This window comes from Monodelphis domestica, chromosome 4 (genome assembly GCF_027887165.1).
Source record: "Monodelphis domestica isolate mMonDom1 chromosome 4, mMonDom1.pri, whole genome shotgun sequence".
In the NCBI taxonomy this organism is placed as follows: Eukaryota; Metazoa; Chordata; class Mammalia; order Didelphimorphia; family Didelphidae; genus Monodelphis; species Monodelphis domestica.
Genome location: NC_077230.1, coordinates 14,225,182 through 14,246,934, shown reverse-complemented (window position 1 = coordinate 14,246,934; position 21,753 = coordinate 14,225,182). Strand labels below are relative to the sequence as shown.

The window sequence follows — 21,753 nt, the reverse complement described above, 5'->3', positions numbered from 1 at the left end:
AATCTGAACTCAAGGTAATTCTTAGCAGTGTGACCTTGGGCAAGTCACTTAATCCCAAACTGCCTAGGCCTTAACACTCTTCTGCCTTGGAACCAATACCCAGTATCAAGTCTAAGTTAAGGATTTTAAAAAATGCAGCATGTAGTGGAGTGAGTGGTGGACTCGAGTCCAAAAGACATGCTTTTGTATCCTGCCTTAAGAATGAATACTAGTTTTGTGATCGTGGGCAAGTCACTTAACTTTTCTAGGACCTGTTTTTCCTCTGTAAGATAAGGAAGTTGGTTGGCCTTTATGACCATTAAGGTATATGGCAACTCAAAATCTTTGATTCTATTATTAACCAAAACAATCAACACCCTAACTTCTGAGACTCAATTATATTTCAGTTAATGAAAGGATTTCATAACATCATTAAATAATTTTGCTTAAATTTGTAAAGCTAAAACCAGAGCTTAAGGGTGTTTTGGAAAAGGTCTAAGAACTAGGAACGGAGAACTTGATTAAATCAGTCAACCAATAATTTAGCAATTGCTTATGTGCCAGGCACTGTGCTAGTTTTATTACATTACTAAAACACTCAGTGGGTATATCTTACTAAAAGCTTTCCAATAAAGTCATAGACTGTCTCAAGATGGTATGGGGCTATTTGGCAAGTATTCATCAAACTGAAAAGGTTTTCAATACAAGCCCAGGGATGAAAAACCAAACTGGGTACAGGGATATGAATTTTTCAAACCACAAAAACTCCCAGAGACCATCTATCAAGTCACAGAAAAGTGATGATCAGTATTGGTGGAGGAAGAATTCACACTAATTAAATTACTTACCCATGAAGTTCCTGTTTTTAAAATGGGAATCAGTCAGAAGGCTGTTGCAAGGAAAATGTGATAAAAGATGTGAACACATTACAGAATACAATGTAACTATAACTTTGCTATACTGCTGCTAGATACTTTTAGCATGGGTAGTGGGTCTCATCTTAAAATGAAGTCCTTGTGTTATTAATGAAACCCTCTTGAATAAGGGGAAAGGCAAAACTACTTCATACTGCTAAAATAATGTTATAAGGGAGCTTCTGTTTTCCCCCCACTCCTAACGCCAAAATAACTGGATGAATTGCACAAAACTAAAAGTCTCAATGACAATTTATTGAAAGGATTCTTAAAAGCAGATACTGGGAAATGGGAATCCATCGGGATCATAAAAACATTCTGTTTAGGTTCCAATTGGTGTGCATGTCATCCATACTATGCATGTTAACATACCCATTTACACTACACAAACTGTAAAGAAGTGCTTTGATTCTTATGTTTGTAGGTCAATAAAGAGGTACAAAAATTCCCATTAAATTGTGTATGGAGATAGGCATGTTTCCTACAAAAGCTTTCAAAAGTTCACGTTAGAATTCATTGAGCAAGTGCACAGCACTACACTCTCTGATACTGTCATTTGTCCAGTGTTTCAAATGGAAATATTATATTCTTACCAAATGAGTGTCATCAATTCTAACCAAAGTAGCCATCAGCAACATACAGTAAAAGAGAAATTTAAAAATTATTTGGCTAACGATTAATTTTATGTATGATTATATAAACTAATGTTCCTTAATTTTTAAAAAATGTTTTTTCTTGAAAATCAGAGTAAGTGTAAACTTTGAAACAAATTTTCTGAATATTTACAATGTGGTATAAATATTAAAGAAGACCATGGGATATTAAATTGCCTTAGTGGGGTAGTTTTCTATAAATTTTATATACCCACTTACCAGAAACGTATATTCTGTATTTATTGCATATATTTCTCACATATGTGGGATTTTCATTTGAACAATAAACTGTGTGTGTGTGTGTGTGTGTGTGTGTGTGTGTGTGTGTGTGTGTGTATTTCAGCTGGTCAGATAATGGAACTGTGAATGAGGCAGTCAGATTGTACAGTTGTTTAAAATAATGGGCTTTTTTAAAAGTTCAATTTACATATTCCAAAAGCGAACTATTCTATGACATTTATTAGTGTTCCCTTTAAACCCACATTTCACTACAAAGCAACTTTAGGGGAGAAAAGTCTTATATTAACTCAATGACAAGTTCCATAGTTAAACCATTTCAGTTTCAAAGGAACGTTGTCATTGTGCCACCTGTTTCTTATTGAAGGATGATTTCACATTTAATTATGTGATTTATGCAAAGCCCTTTGTTGCAATAATGCAGTAATTTCCTAAGACAATTTCTACTAAAGAATTCTCTGCTATCAAAAGGCTTACTTAGAATTAAAAACAAAAAATTTCCAGTGTGAAAGTAACTCTAAGGTGGTATAAATAGATGCATAATTACACATTTTATGCCACACATGCGCACGCACGCACACACATACACACACAGACACACCAGTTTACCAAAGGACAATGAACTGAATAGATGGCTAATATGTATGTGGTAACAAAATGTTTTTTGTAAGCGAGGTATGATAGGCAATAAGGAAAACACTTTTGCATTCCTGGATATAATCATTCTGGGCTCCTCATCCTGTGTTTAAAGTTGCAGTACTATATATAATAATGCTCTATTAAAACAAGAATCAATACTTTACAGTTTAAGAAACTTTACATATATACAAAAATTATACATCAGGAATGGATTTTTAAAGCTCATATTAGGTTTTCGGTATGAAAGTTCTATTTTCCTTCAATTATAGACTTTAATTCTTTCATATTGTGGTCATTTGCAACGGTCATAGCATGATCCAGAGCTCGAACACTTGCAAGAAGCTTTACTATCTGTTTTATGTTTTCCCTAAAAAAGAAAAACAGTTTAAGTAACAAAGCACTATTTGATTAATTTTCAAGAGTAAACTTGTTGATAAACATTTTGATTACAAGATCAATTTAAAAATTCATCTAATAACAGAGAAAGGAAAAAAGATTAAAACATTCTATATGAATTGGTCAGGCTGTACTTTTCATCAAACGAAAATTGCATAAAACTTGACTGAATACTATAATCGGTGTATATTTTTTTTCCAGTTTAGAAGTCCATAATGAGACAGGATTATTTTCCATGCAAATGTGGGATAATTACCAAGTAACTGGACTTATTAAATCATGAAAGATAGTCCCTGTTGACTTGAGTCAATAAAAATAAGTGAAAAATAAAAACTAGATGTATTTATTCTAGAAGAGTTCACAATTACCTTAAGTATTTTTGGTGAAATTCAACCCAATTTACACCTGCCAATATGATGTCTTCAAATAGCAAGCATTTTAAAAATATGATCTATTATTAAGTACTAGCCTAATCAAATTTGGGACAACAAATAGTACCTCATCAATCAGACAAGCTGCCCAGAAAAAGAACATAAGGATCTCTCTTCACCTCCCCTAGTGACTTTTGAGTATGTGAGCTTTTTCTTCCCTGACCAAATCTAGCTAAATGCTTTGCCTCATCCTTTTAAAATTATGTCTTAAAAACAGATAAAATGGACATAATTTTAAAACATTAAACATTTCATTATTTGCCAACAAACATTGGCATACACATATATATTTATGTATAAGTTATATAATATATTACAATTACAAACTGTTTAGTAGTAGAATCAAACCAAATTTTACACACACACACACACACACACACACACACACACACACACACACACACACACGCAAAGAAGGTCAAGAGATCCAAAACTAAGATTTCACTAATGCTGGCAACTGCCAGTATGGACATTCCCTGACAAGATTTTCTTGTTCATGGTCATAACCGAGGACACGGATTTTGTGTCTGTGTGTACATACATACAAATCTGCAATAATTCAAAATCAAAAAGTGGATATCATCTTTCCAACTTTAAAATATCTAATTAAATACTATTTGATTCAAAGATTTCTGCTTTACAACTTCCTTAAGTTGATTATAAATAATTACCTGGCATTTCTTTTTTCTACATCAGAGCATCCAATGCTATTTCTATAAATGGTATCTGCCAGGTGAACAAGGTATCTACAAAAGTTTTCTAGCTGGCATATAGTCCTTTCTCCTTTCAAATTTATGAACCACTGTTTGGGAAAACAGTTGATTACCTGTGGGACAGAAAAAATGGTGAGCAGGGAGAGGTGATAATTATACAACAAAAAATCCTGTTATTCAGTATTTCATTCTAGATAAGAGTTGCATATTTTAAAAAACAACTTTGGAAAAAAAGATTAATTTAGTCAAATCACAGTGAAATTAAATTAGAAGTATACTCTTGTTTGGAATTCAAATGTGTTGAGTATCCAAACCTTAATTAAGTCAACAATGAACTTGTAGGTGCAATTATGGTATATTTTTAATAATCACATTTTATAAACTAGAAAAATAACAAGCTGATTAGAATTCTATAAAAAAGACAATAATAGTTCTTCAAAGTCATGAAAAGAATCAGAAGTGATGAAATTGACTCAGAAAGAAAATACTAATAATATAAGGACAAAGCTGTGCTGGTGTAATTTTCAATGTCAACCGGATTAACATAATTAACAAAAAATTTTATCTAGAAATAATGTGGAGCACAGGGGGTAGACGCTGTAGGAGGATAAGAATTAATTGTTTAGGTAAGTTAATTTCCAATCCTAGTTTTTGTGTCCTCTATTAGCTTTGTAGAGGGATTTAAAAAAATACTCAAAGATTCATACAAAATTTTTTAAAATTCAAAATAAATTAAAATACTAAATATCTTCATTAACTTACATGTTGTGCTTTTTTGATGCTGTCATCCCCATATTCTGAATTCTGAAAAGCCATAAGGATGTATCTATTTAGCAAACCATCTATGGATAATTCTTGAAGGGTTTTGTTTGAAAAAATGCCATACCACTGGAGAAAGTTTCCTAATAGCTGAGGAGAAAAATAAATGGAAAAATTGAGGCTATATGAGAATTAGGCCACATATGTAAACTGTAGTGAACATCTTTAAAATGCTCATTTTGGAGAAAGGGATCCAGAGCCATGATGGCCAAATAGAAGCGGGGAAACTTGAAACCACCATGAGAATCCTTTTCAACCAATCTTAAAAATAACACCACAAAAGGAATACAGTAGTGAAAGAACTAAAAAGGAGATAGAGTGAAGCAACTTTCAAGAAGAAAACAACCTGAAAGGTAGGAAAAGAACATCTGAGGCTCTGGGGTGAGAAGGGAACATAGCTAGCAGGACTCTACAGCATGGAGTAGAGTAAGCAAGCCAACAGCAAGTGCACCTCCCCCCGCCTCCCATCCGTGCCAGGTTCTGAATCTTAGCCCAAAGCAACCCAACACACACCCCTTAAAGTTCCAAGAAAAATATGCTGCATAAAGGTCCAGAATTCCAGCCCAGGAAAGTCTGTGCTGAGCAGCCTGATCTGTGTAAGCCCAGAGCAAGGCCAGGAGTCCCTTGCCCAGGTTTGTGGTGAGTACATAGATTCCAGTTTAGAGTAGTCTGCAGACCCAAACCTGGGCCCGATTCTCTTGGCAAAAGCTCAAGGTGGAGCCCAGGGCAGGTAGTCTGCTGTGTGCATGACCAGATCAAGCCCAGAAGCCTCTGCCCAAGCCTAAGGCTAGAGGTATCAGCAATCTCGGGGGGGGGGGGGGGGGGGGAGGTAATTGAATCAGCAGTGGGAGGTGGCCCTCAGAGCTCCCAGTTCACAGGCCTCCATACCATCTTGTAAGAACTGAAACTTGCACAAACCCAGAAATAAGGCTAAGGGTAGCATTAAAGAATGACTGAAATTTAAGAGGGTGTCCTAAACCTCCTGGAGAACAGAGCCTACTGGGAAAATGAGTGGACACCCCCCCCCCCAAAAGACAACTATAGAGAATTTTTAAGGAGACAAAGAACAAGGCACAGATGCAGAAGGGGACCATGAAAGCAAAGAAAACACATGCAAAGTCCAAAAGAGAGCTCAAAAAGGATTTCAAAAATCAGTTAAGAGAGGTAGAGGAAAAATGGGGAAGAGAAATGAAAGCAATGCAAGAAGAAATGGGCCAAATGAAAAAGGAGGCTCAAAAGCTCATGAAAAAAAATAATTTCTTAAAAATTAGAATTGGGAAACCAGAAGCTAAAGACTTCATGAGACATCAAGAAACAATAAAACAAAACCAAGAGAATGAAAAAAAACAGAAGAAAACATGAAATATCTCATTAAAAAAAAAAAAAACTAACCCAGAAAACAGATCCAGGAGAGATAATTTAAGAATTACTGATCTACCTGAAAGCCATGGTAAAAAAACAAAAACAAAAAAAAAAAAAAAAACACCTGGATATCATAATACAAGAAATTATCAAGGAACTGTCCATATATTTTTGAAGCGAACAAAATAAAAATGGAAAGAATCCACAGATCACTTCTAGAAAGAAATTCTCAAATGACAACTTCCAGGAATATAACAGCTAAATTCAAGAGCCCCCAAGCTAAAGAGAAAATACTGCAAGCAGCAGAAAGAAACAATTCAAATACCACAGAACTACAATTATGAAAATACCATGGCACTACAATCATGATCTCACAGGACTTAGCAGCTTCCACATTAAAGGACCAAAAGGCATGGAATGATATTCAGGAATGTGAAAGATTTAGATTTACAACTCAAAGTCATCTATCCATCAAAAGTGAGTATATTCTTTCAGGGGAAAAAATGATCATTCAGTAAAATAGAAGATTTCCAAGCATTCCTGATGAAAAGACTAGACCAAATCATAAAATTTGAAGTCCAAACAAAAGACCCAAGAGAAGCCTAAAAAGGACAGAGAAAATTGAAGGGACTCAATAAGGTCAAACTGTATTTAATCCTACATAGAAAGAGGATATTTGTAATTCTTTAAAATTCCTACTAGCAGTAGAGCAGTTAAAAGGAGTATATATAGATGGAGGGTGGGGAAATAAGCTAATTAGGATGATATGCTTTACAAAAAAAAACAACAAGGGGAGAAAAAGAGAACTGCACTGAGAGAAAAGGGAAGGGAGAGATGGAATGGAGCAAATTTTATAACATAAAGAGGCATGAAAAACCATTACAATGGAAGATAGAATGGGGTGGGGGTGGGCAATGCTTAAATTTTACTCTCATTGTAACTGACTCAGTGAGGAAACAAAAACAATACTCATTGGGGTATAGAATCTTATTTTACCCAATAGAGAAGTAGAACAGGAATATGACATGGGCAAGGTGGGCTGGTGGTGGTGGTGGGAAGTAGGAGCGGGAATGATAAAAAGCAAAATACCACTGAGAAGGGACAGAAAGGAAAAAGAACAGGATCAAAAGGGGAAAATAAGATGGAGGGGAATACACAGTTGGTAATCATAATACTCTTACCTATATACAAATTAAAATGAGCAATACTTGATTATAAATTCCTTTTAAACAAAGTTCCCAACTTCAGTGTGAAAATACTCCAAATGGATTTTTGTCAGGAATTTACAAAAAATATATAATAAAAAGTTATGTTATTTATAAAAAGTCTCAATCATCACATCTCTTTTAATAAAGTCTTACTGATTTATATATACTAGTTTAACCTCTCTAGGCCTCAGTTTTTTTAACTTAAATATTTTACTAATGTAAACCCAACATGCAGAAATGGTTATTCTCACCAACATAAAAAGAGGAAACCAGCTGCTATTGCTCTTGAAGACACCAAAATAACTCAGAGCAGTTAATAAAATGTTCAAGTGCAATAGCTGAGGAAAAGATACAAAGTACTTTATATACATTATTACAACTGACTTTCACAAACAGCCCTAAGTTACAATTCCTATGTAATTAGCATCTTCCCTTTTACAAATAAGGAAACTTGCCCAAAGTCACAGGTAAGCAAGGGCTAGAGGAAAGATCTGAAGCCAAGCTTTGCTTCCAAGTTCAGAGCTCCTACAAATACTTACAAAAAATACATTGCTGTGTGCCATGGAATAGCTTAAGGACACTGATTCCAGAGTCAAATTATCTAGGAAGACTCTTAACCATTGAAGGCCCTTCTCTCTGTCAACAAATCAAATCCAAAATACCTCACTTCCCTCACACTTCCCTCTGGGAAGATAAACAGGCTTTTAGTTATTATATTTGTATGAATAAGTTCTATAACAACACTCCTTCCGTCAACCCACCAGTTGCACAACCAATCAGTTACACTGAGGGAATTAAGAGCAAAGAGAAAAGGCAGGTTAAACCTGAAACTTGAAACACATTAGGAATAATAGAAAAATGATGGGTTACAAGTACATTATACATTTAGAGATTGGAGTGATGCAGAAAAGAATTGTGGTGGGGCACTAAAATCAATTTTTAAAAAATGTCTGAGGGGAACTTCTATACCCAGAAAAAAGGGGAAAAAATTCCAATAAAATTTAGTCACCCTATAGTTTAAATATATTTGTCTGGGCTAGCCAAAAATAACCCCCACTTTTTCTTTTGAAAAGTTTCCTGAGTTTGAAATAATAAAATTGCAAATAAGCCTGTTTTAAATATAATTTTTCTTATATGTTAAGTATATAATTACTCATGTTAGAGGTCATTTTATTATTTTAGAGAGGTAGCATAAAATTCCAAAACAAGTAAATAAATTCCAAATCTCTAGAATGTCAAGATCACTTACCTTAACTGAAGACCAGAACTGTCGCTGGAAAAACAAATAAGGGCCAGAGTTTTTATTTTCCAAGATACTAAGTACAAAAGGGAAAGGAAAAACATTTATTGAAACATTTTATTCTAAAAGCTAGATAACATAAACATTAATCAATAACTATGGTTGACACAAGTAAACTGGCAAAAAAGATTTAAAAGGCAGCAAATGGTTTTCAATCAATTATATTTTGAAGGAAAGTTATTTGATATTTCAGGGACAAAATAATAAATATAAATTTACTTGAGAGACATTTGATGGATGATCAATGATTAAATATTACCTTTTGAAAAGTGAACAATCTGCCCAATACATTATCAAATAGTCTCTCTCAGCTACTTAAATTCACGACTATATTAAAATGGTAAGGTGTCAGACAATCGTTGAGTAAGCTTTACTTACTTCTTGGGATATAAGGGCATGAATACATCATCATCTAAAGTTCTTCTCATTCTTAGTAAGAGTGCCTTTAAGTATAGCTGGAAATGTTTAAAAAAAAAAAAGATAAGCCATTTAAAAATTAAACTCTTTGACTAGGTGTGTCAAACTGTAAGCTTTTATAAAAAAATTTCATTTCTCAATGTTTTAATTATGTTTTTAATGAACTATCCAAGAGTTAAAACTGATGAAAATTGCTAAGTGCCACTTTTCATGAAAGTGACCTGTCAAGGAAATTATTTAAAAATAAAAATATTGATGCTAGTAATAATGTTTCTTCTAATGTACGAGAGAAGACAGATGATTGTCAGGTGTAATATGTAACACATCCATTTATATTTTCAAAGGTGAAAATAAAAAGCCTTCTAAAAATGTTTCTCAACAAGAAATGAAAATAAATTACCTGTGTGTTTTTATTTTCTGCATTTACCACTGAAGGATATCCACTTGTCAATTTCAATGTAATCCCAACCATTCTAGATGTCTGTGTTGTAGAGAAAGGGTCCCATGTATTTTCAGCTATTCCTATTTGGGTAAGAATAAGTCTTACTGGACACAGAGAAAAAGGCAAACTATATACAAAAGTTAAAATATAAAAACATCGGGGGCAACTGGGTAGCTCAGTGGATTGAGAGCCAGGTCTAGAGAAAGGACATTCTAGGTTCAAATCTGGCCTCAGACACTTCCCAGCTGTGTGACCCTGGGCAAGTTACTTAACCCCCATTGCCTAGCCCTTACTCTTCTGCCTTGGAGCCAACACACAGCATTGATTCTAAGGGGGAAGCCAAGGATTCAATAAATAAATGAATGAATGACTAAATATATTAAATATATTATACAGATACACACACAAACACACACACAGAAGTAGCAAAACAAAACTACTCAGTAAGTTCTAATAACAGGGAATCCCTGCTTACAAATATTCTTTATATTCTATGGCTTCTTATGGACTTACTTTCCCAGTTGTGGAGCTATAGGAACTTTCTCTTTCCTTCCTTATTGCCCCTGGAGATTTGCCTCCTTTTTCTTCTTACTACTGGCCCCCTATGCCATATCACCTTAAAACTCTCTAAATCTAAAGGAACCAAATGCCCCTAAACTCCTCCCTATTCTTTCCATCTCCAAGGATCATTAACTTCCTACTTTAATTGATTCAATACTTAGTATATATCTCCTCATTGCTAATAGGGGATAAAAGGGAAGAAAAGACGCATTATTTTGTTCCTTTCTATGTACTAGGATATTCTCATCCTTTGATCTAAATCCAATTTTTTAAAAATTCTCTTCAGATAGTCGTCTAGTTACTCATTTGGAACATTATTTGTAGTCCTCTTGCATAAGAGTTCACAAGTGATTTTAATTTCCCGTGCTCTGAATTATTTTGGAGTGGGCAGGTTATGATTAGGGTAAAAAAAGCTAACTATAGAACAAGACTTAGTAATTTTGACTTGTTGACATTAGCAGAAAGCTGTTTTCTACCCCTTTTGTAAACCACAGCTAGTTTCCCAGCTGAGTAAATGTTATACTTTTTTAACACTTAAAAACACCCAGGATATGCCTAACAATGTGCAATTTTTCAAGAAAACTTTTTTTTTTAATTGACAACAACCCAGTAAAAAGAAAACTAACAAAAACAAAAGGCTATAAACAATTTTTGCTTTTCATGGTTTTCTTTTGAAAACTGGGATAAGAATTTTGATTTTTTTATATTTGAAATAAAACATCAGAGTAAGCCTAAATTAAAAAATGATAGGATAGGAGGAAAGTAGATTTGTCTTCACAATATAAAATTTACAGCTAAAACTTAGGTACTATTTTCTCAGACAAATGAAGAGGAAACACAATACAATTAGCACTAAAAAAAAAAAGTTGGTAAACTAAGTACAGCAATGATATTATTTGATATGAGATTTTAAAAGTTAGAAAAAATGGCATAGGAATATCACTCCCACCTCTTCACTTGTATTTTGTATGTATATACAGAAAAAATTTAAAAGCCACTATGCCAATAAACTATACCTGTTAGTTTAGGGAGAATTACTTTTTCCACAATGGTAGGTAGTAATGCAACATCTACATCTTCCTTTTCTTGTTCTTGCTCTTCACAGCCATAAAATAGCAATGATTCAAACCACAGCATACTTTCAAAGTCACGACATTTTGCCTTGAATAAGAATTAAAAATATTAAAAACAAATATTCGAATCATTCTATCCTATGAGTAATATAACAAGGATTTCAGTACATAAAATATTTTCCAAAATTAAAAACTCTGAACAACTTTTACTCTTTTGTAGAAAGTTAGCAATGGATTAATAGTTTAAAAAATGGAAACACACACATCTGGATTCTAGTTCAAGTTCTGCTACTTAAAATAAGTTTTAAATCTTAGACAAGTCATTTTAGCCTATGTCTTAGTTTTCTTCCATTATAATAGGAGAAAAAATAATAGTCCCTACCTACCACATTAAGTATGTATGTTTACCAAGAATCAAATGAATTAAGAGCATGCACAAACTTTGAATAGTATAAAACACTTTAGAAATATAAGGCATATTTTATTAGAAACAACTCTTTAACAATATCAAGGTATATCTTCCAAATTTTTTTAACGAGAATATAAAGGCATCTATTGGCCACTTCAATAAATTCCCAAATGACAGTTACATATTCATTATTGTTATCCTCAAAATAATCAAGCTTTTATTAAGTATTAGTCAATAATGTAGGAATGAAATTATGTTATTTGCAATTTCAAAACTCTTTTTCCCCTCAAAGTGGTATGATAAGTTTTGTTTCTAACTTTCAGCATATTGGAATAGAAGTAAAAGAAGCCAATGCCACAGCAATTCATAATCTGGCTATAAACAGGAGAATTGCTGAAAAACTGTAAAGCAATGGAAAGTTTATCATTTGGGGCCACAAAATGACAAGGAGTTAACGACAAGTTAAAATGACAAGCCTTAGCAGCTAACATAATGCTCTGCATATTATTCTAAGAGGGAAGTAATTGTATATTGGATAACATTTCAAGCTTTTACTCAAAAGACTAAATTTAATCAAACACACTATTTTATTATAAAAAACAATTGCTTTTATACCTACTCACCTCTAGCGGAGTCCAAGTGAGAAGCTGCAACCTTATAAGAGGATTGAATAACTTTGGCAAACAAAGACCAATATAAGCATCCTTATAAGAAGTGAAATATTTAGAACGCCATGCTTCAAACTGTGATTTAATACAATCAATTGAATAGAAGCTCTCAAGGACATCTTCAAAAATCTTAGTGGATTCTTTTGAGATACGATCTAGGACAGAAATACCACCAGAATTATTACTAAATATTTAAGTATAATAAATAAGTAAACATATTTTGCATTTTTTTTTACTGGGACCTTGAAAAAATTAATCAAAGAATAAGACATTTTACATTCACAAACAAAAACAAAATACACTTCTGAGGGATAGTGTATTCTAGTGGGAAAGAACCTTGGATCTAGCATCATTAAAAATCTGAGTTCTAATCTTACTTCCTACACTTACTATCTGTGTACCCTTCTGCCTTCGTTTCCTTATCTGTAAAATTAGGATAAGTCTAAGTACCCGTCTCAGTGCTATTGGCAAAATCACGTGATACTGTATACAAAGTTATTTATACACTTTTAAATGCTTTATGTTAGTAATTCTAAGTCAATCTTGGTCATATTTTAAGCATTAGAATTTACAGTCTTAGAGTTGATTTAAATAAAAATTCAAAAAAGTCTACTATATGAAAAGCACTGGACTAGGCATAGGGATCACAAAAAGTGCTCTATGAAAATTAGAGGGAGAAAAAACTTCCCCTAGGGCTAATGAAAAAAGTTTACATAAAATGTGCCACATTAGCTTTCTGAAAGCCTAAAATGGAATGAGAATGAATTCTATCCAAGAAAAGAGTCATGTCTAAAATTCTTTGTTTTCTTCAGCGCATTAAAGTAATTTTCCTGATGCTCTTATCTTTCTTCTCTTCTTCGGAGGTGGTGGTGATTAGGTTAACTTACCCTCATTCACCTTGCAACTGAATCTCTCAAAAGCCCTCAAATAAGTACTGTCAAATGAAATAAATACAAGTAGTGTCCATTTTGCACCTCTAGTTCATCACCTCTCTGATCATGTCTTCTGGAGTCCCGACTGGACATTACATTATTCAGAATTCTTAAGTATTTCACAGCTTTGTTCTTTCCATCATAAGTATTATATAAATTTTTCTTCAGGACCTACTCATTTTTCTTTATATCAGTTCATATAATCTTCTCAAGTTTCTCTAAATTCCTTCATAGCGTTTCTTGGAATGAATAACATTATTCTTACATTTGTATTCTGTAATTTTTTTTCAGCCCTTTCAATTATTGATTGGCAACCCATTTCTGGTTCTTTACTAGAACAAAAATTTTTGTACATATGACCCTTTCCTTATTTCTTTGATCTCTCTGAGGTATAAGTTTCATAGTAAAAGTATCTATGAGTCAAAAAATATACACACTTTAATGACTTTCTGGCCTCCCTCCATTCCTGGCAGAGGAATGGTGAGGAAATGGGAAATGTTTTGAAATAATATATATATCAGACTTGGTGAAGTTTATATTGGTAAACTTTGATGTACTATTAGTCCCTTCTTTTTTTCTTCTTATAAGGAATAACTGGGAATGTGAGAGGAAAAAGATTTAGCAGGTGATATAAATAATACAAAAATAGATTTTTTTTAAAAAAAGAAAGATGAGGGGGCAGCTGGGTAGCTCAGTGGATTGAGAACCAGGCCTAGAGACTAGAGGTCCTAGGTTCAAATCTGGCCTCAGACAATGTCCAGCTGTGTGACCCTGGGCAAGTCACTTGACCCCCATTGCCTAGCCCTTACCATTCTTCTGCCTTGGAGCCAATACACAGTATTGACTCCAAGATGGAAGGTAAGGGTTTAAAAAAAAAGAAATAAAAAAAAGAGATGATTTGGAAAGGTAGGCTAGAAACAACTGGAGGGACTTAAATGCTAGGTTAGAAAATATATTTTTTCAAGAAATCATTGAAGGCATTTAGAGAGAAGTAACAAGGTCAGATCTATACATTAGAAAAATTATTTAGAAGATGGACAGATTATGATGAGAAACTAGAAGAAAGGAGACCAGTCCAGAAAAGAGATGATAGATACCTAATATAAAGTGAAGGAAAAAGATGACTCCAAATTTTGTGCCTGAGAAGATGATAGTGCTTGTGAATTTTAGATTTACTTAGTCTAACAAAACAGGAATGTCTACACCCCTACTTAAGGATTAAGTGTTGAGAAGGATGGCCTATGACAAACATGTGCTAGCAAATGACAAATCAGAAACAACTGACAGACTCCCTGGGCTGTCCTAAGTCAAGCTTAAGCTAGCATTGGGTACATGTGAGACGCAGAAAGTGATGTAAAAACAGTCTATATATTTCGCATAACTTCCCCTCTCCAGACTCTTCACGGAGAAGTGGCTCTGGCTCTTGAGGTGAAGAGGTGGTTGGTGGCAGTGCGCTGAGCGTCTTGGCATCTTGGCGTGGCTGCAGCTATTTTCTGGGTTTGGAGGTGAGCGTCCTTGATAAGTAACTGGGAGAAGCTTAATATCATAGGTCAGGTGAGGCACCTTCTCTGAGCTCTCTCGGAGTTTAGGCTGATTCCTTTTTCCTTTACCTTCCAAAACACTATCCTCTTAGGAAGCCTCTAATCTTCTGAGGAGGCCTTGTGGCAGAGATCTTTGAATTCCCCCTGACACAGGCTAGGCCAGAGAAATCCTATACCCTTTCCCCCTCTCTCTTCTTAATTCCTTCCCTCTATATTAATTAAGCCACCATAAAATTTCCAAACTGACTTGAGTATTTTATTTGGGATTTTAATTAATTCCTGGTGACAAATTAAATTTATTTTCAGTCTCAACCCTAAAATTTACTCTTACATGCTACCACCTAAAAGTGTTGGGAGGCAGGGGAAGTCTGAAAAAGGACAATAAAATAAACAATCCAAAAGGGGGCAGTCAGACAAGTAGAAGTAGAACCAGGAAACCAAAGGAAGTAGAAATGAGAAAGAAGGAGCCATCAACAATATTAAGTGTAGAGAGGTCTAGGAAGATGAATACTACTAAAAAGTCAATCAAGGAGAATGAATAGTGATTGAGACCATAGGGATATTAAGTCTAACACTACTCTTTGAGTGAGTTTACTTACATCTAAAGTTACTCCCAGTGAGTAAACTCCATCTACCTGTACAGATAAATAACTTTTGTGAAGCTTTCAGTCTTAATAGAGTGGCTTGGATATAAATTAACTTGCACAGGGCCACCCATTCAGGAGGAGGCAGAAGCTGGACTTGAACCCAAGTCCTTCTTAGGTTTGAGGACAATTCTCTATCCACTACACCCAAGCAGAAAAATTCCAAACTCTATATTTAAATATACAAATATCTAACCTCTTTCCAGACTGAAATTAGTAATATCTGTTGATGTTTCTTCATCATCACTGGAAAGACCTTCGAGGTGATCTGCCATTTTGCCGGTTTGCTCCCTGGCTTGTCTGCGGCGGGTCCTAAACATAAACAGTATCAAGTTCCCCCCAAACAGATAAAACAAACATCTCCTCACATACAATGACCCCAAGGGCGTGAAAGCTTTACCTCCTGGCCTCCCGTTCTGCAATCCGACGCTTTGCATGCTCCTGATACAAGGCTCGGTCTCGTCCAAAAGAATCAAGATTTGGTGCCATCAGAGCTTTATCTGCAAGACATCAATAACTCAAATTAAAAGCCTCCTATCAACAATACTGGGGAAAGAGTTTGCAAAGAACAAACTAGTATGACAGACTGCTTGCTAATCTCAATACAGTGTGATTGGTTCCAGTTAACAAACCTGAATATTTCTCTGTGTTTCTGGGGAAAGGGGTCAGAGGAAGCAGTAGAACCAACTGAATTCCCTTTTAGAAGAGACAAAAACTCTAGGCATATACAATATTTTTTATCTTTTTTTTTAAAAGATCTTATGCACTAAAAATGATACATGCTATTATGAACACCAACAAATTTTTAAATCCAAATTTTCTGTCTGAGAAACGAAAGCATTTTCCTTCTTTAAGCAAGATTTTGAATGTTGTGTGCTTCTTAACATGAAAAACAGTAAAGAAAGACAGGGAAGGACACAGGAGGAAAACAGCATTGTAGTTTAACTACTATTTAAATTGGCCTACAGAAACAATATTAGATCCTAATTACAACTATTTTTTGGAACCATGAAGAAGAGAAGCAATACCCAATCCTGAAGTTCAGAACCTGAATAAGTCCAACTTCACCATCCCAAAACAATGGTCCTTTTCTCTTGTAGTTTTCTCACACCTATAGTCAAATTTCTAAGTCATGTCTTTGAAAGGAAATGGCAAAGCAGTGGGAAGGAAATAAAGGAGGAGATAATGGGGGAAAAGGAATAACAACGCATGCATAAAAAGGTACCAAATAAAGCCTGTGGAGAAACCTCCTCCTTTTACCCCCTTCCATTTTCTGGGCTTGTCCAAAACCAGGGAAATCAACATCAGAGGGGAAAAAAACACATAAAACATGGCAAGAAATGGCTCACTCTCAAAAATTTCTAACATACTAAACTAACATTTTTTAAGAGGATAGAAGTGAAAACAAAACAAAACAAAACAATTTTTTAAAGAACCTAAGATAGGTTTGCAGGGTTTTTTAGACTACCTCTATCATAATTTGCCTCTGACAAGTTCCTGGGGCAAATCACTTAATCTCCCCATGCTCCAGGCGATTCTCTAATACTAAAAGTTAAAAAGAAGGTGCTGACCTGAACTAGTACAGGAAGTTTCCTATACTGATGCAATAATAGATCTAATCTTATCCACTAGGATTAATGATAATCACTTAATCATAAATGCCCCCAACTTTAGCTCCACTAACTGTAAAATTTTCCAAATGTACAGAATTAAGAAACTCCCTTGCACCCAATCCATCATACTTCTTAAAAACAAACTTCAATAAACAAATGATTTAAAGTATAGATACTCTCCTATAGTATTTTAAGTATTGTCACATGTATAGGTTTTACAAAAGTACAAGGTTGTGGGAAAATACTTGGGAGAACAGTTGAAGAGATCCTTTTGTCTCTATTCCTATCTCTCAGTTTGTTTTGAGGTAAAAGGGATTACACAAAAGCATTAATTAGTTGATATAGTCAATCTATATGAAAAGTTTTCAGAATCTTTTAAATGGCTGATACTACTGCTTTGGGAGGTATTAAGAGATTTTTCACCAGTTCTCATGCAATTTTTCCTCAAAGATTCTGATAATCAATGCTGACTCCTTAACTCAGCATAATTATCCTCTAGCATCCCACACAAACTACAGGTAACACTTAAGTAGTATGAATACATTTTGATGAGCAAATTACTAGCATTAATGAGATTAGCTCAGGAAGTCTCTGCTGTTACCATTTCTTTTCTCTACCTCTCCCAAATTCACAGGATATGCCTATCTATTTTGTTAAATACTTTTTAAATTCAGAGAATGTCACCATTCTATTTGTCATGTGGTATTAGAGAAGACAAAAGAAATGGCAACAGAAATTAGATTTCCACACCAGCAAAAATGCTGATCATGTAAAAACATATTAGAATGCATGGGCAAAAAAAAAAAGGTCTCAGAAGTTTTAAATTAAGAAACCTATATTTATCTGTTAAGAAATGGATGAATCTCAGCTTAGACTATTTAACCAGAAGTTAACAATTATGCTTGCCTTCAAAATAGCAATATGTTAAAAAAAAAAAAAAGAATTTAAACCACTTGGACCAAAGGGAAAGTATTCCTAGTACTTTTTAGATGACTAAGACCAACATCAGGGTAGAAAAAAATGAATATACAAATAGCTTCACTACTTTTTCAAATCACTTTCACAAAGTGAAAAATACTTCAGAGAAACAAAAATTAATTAATATTCTACCCTACAATTTCAAGCATCACATAGCATTCAGCATGCTAAAGTTAGCATAGTGGGAGAAGGAACACTGAAGGGATGGGATGGGGGAAGATTATGGAGAAATGCTTTACCCAAGGTGTATTTAAATTAAAAAAGCTGTAGTTTTTTACTTTTGATTTATACTGTAACAATTTTAACAAAATAAAATTATAGTTTAAAATTTTTTTTCTATCGAGCACTTTAAATCTTTAAATTTCTTTTGTGTGATCAACGTAACAATATTAGGTTCACTGTGTTGGGTAAAAAAAAGATGCCTTTAAGTTAAAGCATTATGAATGAAGTATTACTGACTAAACTCTAAAGAAGAAAAGAGGAAATGTGACTAGAGAAGACACAAGATAAAAGGTAATAGTGAAAATCTCAGCGTTCTTGTGTGATGCAGAATTTTTTAAAGATTTCAGTTCTATGTTATTTTTAGATCTACCTGTCACAAGAGCAAGGAAATTTGTTTTTAAAAATTACTCTGAGATATCTACTTTTCAAATAAGCTGCACTAAGTAAACAAGGTTGTTTAATGAATAATAAAAACCTTCAAGATGGACTGACTTGAATGGCTTGAAAACTCCGAAGATTCATCTTTAATATCATCTTGTCGTCTTTGGACAAGGCGGGAAGCTCGCTGTTTGTACAGCTGATGCATTGCTGATTCAAGTTCGTTAATCAGTGGCACCTGCAAAAATACAACACACTACGTAACATCAAATTCTAGCTGCTAAAGTATTCGGGGGTTCCATACTAATCCAAGAATTCTGAAAAAGGTATCCTAACTATGGTCAGAATAAAAAATGTAATTTTAAAAAATTTAAGGAATTAATTTGTATTTCTATAGTTCACACATAAATTCTGTTCACAATTCCAAAAGTCTCCTTGCATATCTGTATTTTAATAGTTTGCCTGCCAGATTTTTTTAGAATAGCTTAGTTGAGTTTTGTTTTTTAGAGTGCATCATTAATTTCTCAGCAGCAAGTTCTGATTCTCAAAAATACAAAGAAGCCAACTATATAATTATCACTGAGCAAATGTACAATACTGTATATCACCTATATGTTTCTTAGACTAATCCAAAAGGAAGTTGCATCCATAATTTAAGATAACTCTAAAACTTATAGATATTAAATAACTCAAATAATGTATTGGACTTTTGCGCAAATTTGTCAACAAAAAGGGCAATATTACTTCAACAGGTTTCACTAACCTCTTTGTTAGCAATCAGGATTTCCTGTTATGAGGTACTAATGTCTTAAAAGAATAGTCAGGAAGTTCCACCTCTTGCCACCAAAGAATTAATTTCCTTTATTTTATCACAAGACAAGTGAGTTTGCACATCAATTAGTTTAAGAAATCAATGAACTCTGCTTCTAGTTTACTAAAATATTTGTAGTTAATTATGTCACTTGTTCTTAGCACAAAAGCTTTTATAAAAAGCACATTAATACAGGCTAATTCAATGAAGTATGAACTCTATTTCTTCATAATTCTATTATTTCAAATAAAAATATTATGAAGGTTGCATAAAAAGCTAACAACTACACAAAAGTAAACCAGAACTTATGGTTTCTTAATAGTACAAATGGAAAGTATTTAAGAATTTTCTGTTTGTTTGTCTTTTGACAGTGGGGCCAAGCATTAAAGCAGCTTGGTGAATGGAATGAACTAGGATGGATAATATAAAAAAAAAAGAAGACAAAGAAAAAAGCAGGTAACAAAGAACATCTCAGTTGAAGAAGTTTTTTTTTTTTACTTCTGCATGATTCCATTGCAAAATAATACTGATTTTAAAAAAAATTTAAAAAGCAAATGTTCACTGAAAGGTAAAAATGATGTAGTCATTTTATTCTTGAATAAGTCATATAAAAGGGAAACAATGTCCCCAAATTTTCACTTAATGTTGTTAGAATTAAGCCCAACAACTAGGGACCTATTATGAGTTGGTTTTTGAACAGATAAAACAGCCTACTCCCTTAAAAATTTTATGTACATTTCACAATGAAAAAAAAAAAAAGATTAAATATGCCTAAACTCACAGGAAATACCCAACAAAAGAACCAAAACCAAATCATATTTTGTAAAGAATTATAAAATTCATTTTTCACTACTGAATAACTAGTAACACTTTTTCCCCCCTCTAATGGAATTAGCATAAATGTAGAGTTTTCCAAGTTTTGGGTCATTTCTGATAACGTAATTTTCTAATTTTTGGCTTTTAACAAAATCCACAGAAAATTCTACCCAACATAAGAATCGATACAACTCGAAGCTTAAATGCAACTAGATTTACTTTAATGGTTTCTACCAAGGCAATTCCCACCTCCCCACTTCAAACCTCAAAAAAACAAAAAACATGACTGAATATTATTTTAGTAGTATGTCTTTTTACTAAGCTGGAAGCCAGGATGATGGCTAGAGTGAGAAGGAAAAACAAGACACTGGGAAATTAGAATTAGAACAATAGCTAGAGATTCTGAGTTTGTTTAAAATCTATAAGCATTAGAAAACGTTTTTGTTATACATTTCATCTTTAAGAGCATGACTTAGAGAAATGATCAAATTTGTAGTCTTGCACTGAAGCAATGTCCTTGCAGTGTCATCAGTGATCTGAATCTTCAAGATTATAATCCAACTCTGTTCCAAAATAGTTCCAAGACAGATGACTCATGATAATATTAATTCTGTAGCATTTTCATAATGAACTTGTATATATGCAATTATTCAAAACTAGATAGAATATTCATTGGTAAAAAAAAAAACTACCTATATGAAATCAACTAAAATCAAATGCTATATTAGTTTGATATATATGTAAGACACCAGATGAATGTAAATTCAATTCATTTAATGGTTTTTATGTGTGGCCTACGGTAAGTATAATATGAAGTATAAAGAAAAATTTCCATAAAATATAGCAACAGACTATGCAAGGAAGGATGTATTTAACTATGTCTATCTTGTCTATCCTTTACCTTCCCTTTTCTGTAATTGGCACAACTCACTGAGCATTTAGTACAAATAGATGAAAGGGTATAAGGGGAGAAAAGAACTAAAAAAAGCTTAAAACCTCCAGAAATTATATTCTTTTGAAAAGTTACCATGTGGTAGTAGTTTATTAAACTCACATTTATTAGGCTGAAGTAAGAAAGTGTTGAGAAAACAAGTGGCCTTAATACTTAGTAATAAATATCACTTGTTCATGTAATTGAAAATGCTATTATCTATTGAACCAGACATCCAACTAATAAGAATATTATATAATCTAAGCTTAAAGTTAATTTTCTTTCAGTTGCTCATGTTTCCAAATAATAGGGTTTTATTTTAATATGTGTAAATATGTAATTCTCTGTGCTGCAAGACCCAATTCAAAAATCTCTTTACTTATTTTCAATGAAAAATAAAAGATGATAAGAACCAGTAACCTTTAGGTCACAGAAGGCTGGTCCACATAAAGATTTCCAGGTTCAGATCAGCTCTGTTGGTAGGAAAAACATCATTCTGCTTTCTGAAGTCCAAAATCCAGCCTCCTAGGTATGTGACCACATTTATACATCCATCATTCCTTTATGTATTGCTCCCACGCACTAGAATGCCATAGTAAAGGACCATGTATCCTAGATATTAAGTGTGGCCAGTTGATCTAGAAATTTAGTTGCAAGGACAGGAAT

At 33.6% G+C, this 21,753-nt stretch overlaps 1 protein-coding gene across 4 annotated transcripts in view; it reads right to left on the bottom strand.

The window, feature by feature from the left end:
- Positions 1 to 1,127: 1,127 nt before the first annotated feature.
- The window catches only part of PAXBP1 (PAX3 and PAX7 binding protein 1), a 39,835-nt gene continuing 19,209 nt past the window's right edge, over positions 1,128 to 21,753 (bottom strand). For 2 of the 4 annotated variants that reach the window (XM_056826067.1, XM_056826068.1), the window contains exons 8-18: positions 18,644 to 18,785; positions 15,739 to 15,838; positions 15,535 to 15,650; positions 12,177 to 12,376; positions 11,088 to 11,232; positions 9,469 to 9,590; positions 9,030 to 9,106; positions 8,601 to 8,667; positions 4,725 to 4,871; positions 3,921 to 4,075; positions 1,128 to 2,789 (exon numbers count right to left, since the gene is read on the bottom strand). In XM_056826067.1, the coding sequence (XP_056682045.1) occupies positions 2,672 to 2,789; positions 3,921 to 4,075; positions 4,725 to 4,871; positions 8,601 to 8,667; positions 9,030 to 9,106; positions 9,469 to 9,590; positions 11,088 to 11,232; positions 12,177 to 12,376; positions 15,535 to 15,650; positions 15,739 to 15,838; positions 18,644 to 18,785 (1,389 nt within the window). In that variant the 3' untranslated portion in view covers positions 1,128 to 2,671. The remainder of the gene's footprint in view (positions 2,790 to 3,920; positions 4,076 to 4,724; positions 4,872 to 8,600; positions 8,668 to 9,029; positions 9,107 to 9,468; positions 9,591 to 11,087; positions 11,233 to 12,176; positions 12,377 to 15,534; positions 15,651 to 15,738; positions 15,839 to 18,643; positions 18,786 to 21,753) is intronic. The other 2 variants (XM_056826069.1, XM_056826070.1) reach the window with 1 other exon arrangement.